The sequence below is a fragment of the Bidens hawaiensis genome, unplaced genomic scaffold, assembly GCF_021521415.1.
Source record: "Bidens hawaiensis isolate Kalapana, Puna unplaced genomic scaffold, B.hawaiensis_p1.1 tig00015059_1, whole genome shotgun sequence".
Taxonomy (NCBI): domain Eukaryota; kingdom Viridiplantae; phylum Streptophyta; class Magnoliopsida; order Asterales; family Asteraceae; genus Bidens; species Bidens hawaiensis.
The window spans coordinates 12,463-17,822 of record NW_027492336.1 but is presented as its reverse complement, the minus strand read 5'-3'; the positions used below and the strand labels follow the sequence as shown (position 1 = coordinate 17,822).

Sequence of the window (5,360 nt, the reverse complement as noted above, 5' to 3'; positions counted from 1 at the left end):
AATCAAACATGAAGATTCAAGTTTCAAGCGGACAAGATAATTGTTCATCTATTTTTGTAACCAATTGAAAGAACAATCTTACAAGTTATGTGTTTGGCTATAACACAAGTATTACATTTATAAGTTAAGCCAGTTTGAAATGTAGGTCGGTATGTATTCAAATGTAACTAAATTATGAATTTCGTTAACACTAACGCTGTAACACACATTCAAAGTCTTATTAAAGTAAGCAAAACGAAAAACCTAAGTAAGCTTACAAGGGTATCCTTCTATTTCTCTTAGAAAGCTCCCATTAAAAACAACAAAAAAATAATAATAGTATAAAAAGCAATAGATCTGGGGCGTTCCGAGAATCGAACTCGGGACATCTCGCTTATCATACCACTAGACCAAACACCCGACGTTGATTGAATCCATCAACAATTATTTAATAACAATGAAACTGTAAGTGGTGTCATTAAACGTTTTTAACTACACTTTTATCTTTGTACAACACACACACAATATAGTGACATTTTTTGTGTTCATTTTCTCTGTGTGCTTGATTCCACACAATTGATCAATGTTTAATGCTGTGAATTTTTTTTCCCATAAGACATACCACATAGTACATACCACATTGCATAGAAAAACAACTTAGTTTAATCCAATATCCAAATATTCGCAAATTAACCGTCAATTACAGCATCCAAATGACCCTTTTGGGTAAAAAAAGATCCGATATACAACACGGCTACCTTATTATATGTCACATTTCAAGTTATAAAAACTCGGGGTCAAACAAACACTAGAGTGCCGCTATGCATTCAATCTCGACCCTAGCATCAAGCGGTAACGCTGCAACCTGGTACGTTGACCTTGCAGGAGCTGGTGCCGGGAAATCTGCAAAACACCATTTTTAAGGGCATTTCAGTCTTTTTAAATGTAATAAAAAAACACAAGATGTGATCAGTGGACTCACATTTAGCATAAATCTCATTGACTTTCTTGAAGTCCTTCAGATCAGCTAACCTGAAACCAGAGAAATATATTACGAACAATCAAATGTTTAGTTGTTGCAAATATTAAATATGCAAACAATATGGTTTTACATGATTGTGGTCTTAACAACTGAGGAATAGCTTGCTCCACTAGCTTTCAGTATCTCTCCCATATTCTTGAGAACCTGATAAATGTAAAAAAAGATTAAGGTAAATACAAGATAAAATCCATGTATTGACTAGTTCTAGATTAAGGTTAATACCTGCTCTGTTTGTTCTTCTACATTGTCTGACACGAACTTCCCCGTCTGCACAAGCATTATAACATTAATATAACCCACATTAAATTTACAGGTACATCTATTTAGTATATATATAAAAGAAAAAGATGATTTGTAATAAACCTCAGGAATAAGACCGAGAACGCCAGACACAAACAAAGTATTATTGGCTTTAATTGCTTGTGAATAGGGACCCAGAGCTGCAGGAGCCTTGTCTGTTACAACAGCTTCCTTAATACCTGCAACCAATAAGAATACCTTTAACTTTTAATAAAGTTTTAACACTAACATGTTATAGCTTAGAGAAAATTGACAAAGGTAAATAGATGTATCACTAACATATAGGGTTGTAAATGAACCGAACCGAACAAGGTCTTGTTTATGTTTGTTCGTAAAGCTTTTACCGGCCAAGCGAACGGTACACGAACACCTAACAGAAAAAAAAATATTGTTTGTGTTTGTTATTAACTTGTTCATGAACAATTCACGAACAAAAATTAGCACAAACAATGCTTTATTTGATTTAGCTAACCAAGAATGGTTAGTGTCAACGGTTTGCTCTGGCTACCAAATTTGTTTTGCCGTTTTTTATAACATTCATATTCATATGTTAATTTTACATATACATTAATCACATACCACTCACATATTTTTTGTTTTATAGTTGTTAATTTTGCTTAAGACCTATATGATAAGATTAGAAAAGTCACTAAAAAGATCAAAAACCATTAATGAACAAACATAAATAAACAAACAAACATTAGCGAACATAAACGATCAAACGAACAAATTATCGAACTTTCACAAACACAGGCTCTCTTCGTGTCCATTCATTTAGTTAATCGAACAAACATAAACAAACAGCCCACCAAACGTTCGGTTCGTTTACAGCCTACAAATATATCATGGTAACTATAGAACCTGCATCAAATACACACACACACACCCTAATTTCTTTAGTTTGTACTCTCAAAACCTTCCTCTTTTTTCTGTAACAATCATTTTAAATAGTTACACACACCAATAATCCCTATCAGCTGCAAACACTATAGCTAAACTTCATATATCACAAATTCATCTGCCTAAAATCAAATTACAAATCATTTCTCAAACTATGTCAAATAAGCAACCGATCATTTCACTTAATATCCCAAATTGGCAAATACAACATTAGGAATCAAACACCTAACAACAATTCAAACTCCACAACCAATTCAAGCAACACATAAACATAAAATCAATAATATAGATAACCGATTTCTCACTAGCATCATTAGAAACGCTGAAACAAGCAAATGGACTTCGATTGGAGAACAAAGGCGCAATTGACCACCGCAATCTGGAGCCGGCGACGTAGGCGCAAGCCAAGCCGGCAATGATCGGAGCACGGCTTCGAAGTACGCCGGTATTAATCGCCGGCAAATTGAAGGACCGAGCGAATGCTAAGCCAGAAGCCGTCCAAGCCATTGTGTATGTTTTTGTCGTTACTTGCCTTTGTTAGACTGAAAGAAAGAATGCTGGAATACGGAAACGAGACGCTATTTTGTTATTTAAGGAATATAAGTTTGGGTGGATTTAAGGAATACCTCGGTGACTTTCAATTTGGGGTGGGAGTCCCCAGTGGGGCAGAGGCCGTGCTTCATAGCGCGAACAGGTTTCTAAATCAGTTTAATTCGGATTGGTCATTGGCTATGCTTACTGTTGATTTCTCCAATGCCTTCAACTTAGTTGATAGGACGACCCTTCTACATGAGGTTCGGAGTCGATGTCCTTCCATTTCTCTTTGGGTGGATTTTTTATATGGGCAGTCGGCTAGGTTATATGTGGGTGATACTTTCATTAAATCCACCATTGGGGTTCAACAGGGGGACCCTCTTGGGCCTCTCCTTTTTGCCTTAGCTTTGCACCCACTTGTTCACCAAATCAGAGATCGGTGCAAGCTTCTCTTTCATGCTTGGTACTTGGATGATGGCACGATTATCGGGGATACTAGAGAGGTAGCCAAAGCATTAGATATTATCAGGTCTGAGGGGCCTCGTTTGGGTCTTGAATTAAACGTTAAGAAAACAGAGTTATTTTGGCCAACATGCAATGGGGTGAAGGCACAGGAGGGGTTGTTCCCTTTCGGGATTGGAAGGCCGGTGCTTGGCGTGAAACTCCTTGGTGGTGCTGTAAGCCAGGATGCGGGGTTTATCAGCAGTTTGGCTATGAAAAGGGCATCTAGCGCTGTGGAACTGATGAGCTGTCTCCCAAGACTTCGGGATCCTCAATGCGAGCTTCTTTTGCTTCGCTCATGTATGGGAGTCGCCAAGCTTTTGTTCGGTTTGAGAACATGCCAACCTATGTATGTGGGGGAAGCTGTTTCTATATTTGACAATGGTCTTCGGAGGGCGATTGAGGACATCGTGGTTTGTGGAGGTCCGTTCTTTGGGGATCTCCAATGGAGGTTGGCATCACTTCCGATCCGTTATGGGGGGTTGGGTCTCTGTTCGGCCGAGGATGTATCTACATATGCTTTTGTGGCTTCGAGAGCACAGTCGTGGTGTTTGCAAGACCATATTCTTCGGGGTTGTGATATTTATGGGTTGGACTCTGATTATGGGTGTGCGATGGATCGTTTACGTACTTCACTTCCAGATTTTGATCTTAGCGGGTTCTCTAATAAGGACACCGCCCCCCCTAAAGCCCAACATGTTGTGGCGAGTGCCTTATTTAGTGGAATCGTCAAGAGTTTAGAAGTGAAGTTTGATCTATCCCCTCGCCAAAAGGCGGTGTTTGAATGCCTTCGGGCTCCTCGGGCTCAGGATTTTCTAACGGCCATCCCCATTGAAGGATTAGGCCAACGTATGTCGGGTTTGGAGTATCGGGCTATCCTTAAGTACCGGTTAATGATCCCTATGTTCCCGACGGATGAACCTTGCCCAATTTGTCGTAAGGTCTGTTTGGATTCTTTTGGTGACCATGCGGTGCATTGCAAAGAATTGCCTGGCTTTAAATACAGACATGATCTGGTTAGGGATGTTCTGTGTGATGTTCTTAAACGGGCAGGGATTTCTGCTAAAAAGGAGGCCCCTGTTAACTTTCTCACGGATCCTATTGAAGGGAGGTCTACTTTACGACCAGCTGATATGCTTGTGTTCGGGTGGGCAGGGGGGAAACACGCCTGTGTGGATCTTACAGGAGTGTCTCCTCTTGTTGGGCTCAGGGACCGTGGGTTTGTTGTGGGTCAGGCTGCGTTGAAGGCTGAATCGGGCAAAGTTGTTAAACACGAGAAAGCTTGTTTAGATAATCAACATGTCTTTCTACCATTTGCCTTTGATACATTTGGTTTTCTGGCTCCAGAGGCTGTGAAATTTTTGAGTAGGGTTCAGCGCGTCGTACACGGAACCTCTTCAGCTTCTAGGTCCCAAAGCTTCGTTTTTAGCAGGATTGGCTTTGCTGTTCAAAAGGGGGTTGCGGCGCAGCTTGTTGCCCGTTTGCCTGCCACTTTATTGTAATCGTTTTATAGTAAATTATATAAGATAAAAAAAAAAAGTAAAAGAAATATTAATACATATAAGTTTTATTATTGTTATTATTATTATTGGGCTTGCTTTTTGATGGGCCCATTCAGAAAACTGTAGGACTATTTAAATAAAATATTGTAGTGCCGGCTAGAGAGAGATGCACAAATAACGTTTTTCAAATACATGGTTTTTGATATGGAAGCAGGTTTGAGTATGATCCGGTATAGAATTAGGTTCGAGTATAATCGAGCGTTGGAAAGTTAGGCATTATAATACTTGGATCGGGTTCGGGTCTGGGTATTGTCTTTAAAAATTATATATTATGCACTAGATTCAAGTCGAGTATTTTAAAACCGTGTTTTTAAATACCTTATTTCTGGGTATTGAAAAACTCTATTTTAGGTATTGATTGGATTTTAAGAGGCTGAACTTTTTGGGGGTATTTTTCAGGTATTTTTCGGGTGTAGATCGGGTATTAGAAAAACTCGGTTTCGGTTATCAGGTATTACCGGGTACAATTCAGGTTAGGTTCCGGGTACATATTTCAGTACTGAAATGCATATTATATCCATACCGTACGAATTTTGATAGTA

General features: G+C 39.1%; 1 protein-coding gene across 1 annotated transcript; it reads right to left on the bottom strand.

The window, feature by feature from the left end:
* Positions 1-689: 689 nt before the first annotated feature.
* LOC143548343 (reactive Intermediate Deaminase A, chloroplastic-like) lies at positions 690-2,790 on the bottom strand. Its single transcript, XM_077039540.1, has 6 exons — positions 2,527-2,790; positions 1,385-1,500; positions 1,244-1,288; positions 1,092-1,165; positions 962-1,011; positions 690-882 (listed from the first exon to the last, which is right to left on the bottom strand). The coding sequence occupies exons 1-6, from the start codon at positions 2,726-2,728 to the stop codon at positions 788-790; spliced, it is 582 nt and encodes a 193-aa protein (XP_076895655.1). The 5' UTR covers positions 2,729-2,790; the 3' UTR covers positions 690-787.
* Positions 2,791-5,360: the final 2,570 nt, after the last annotated feature.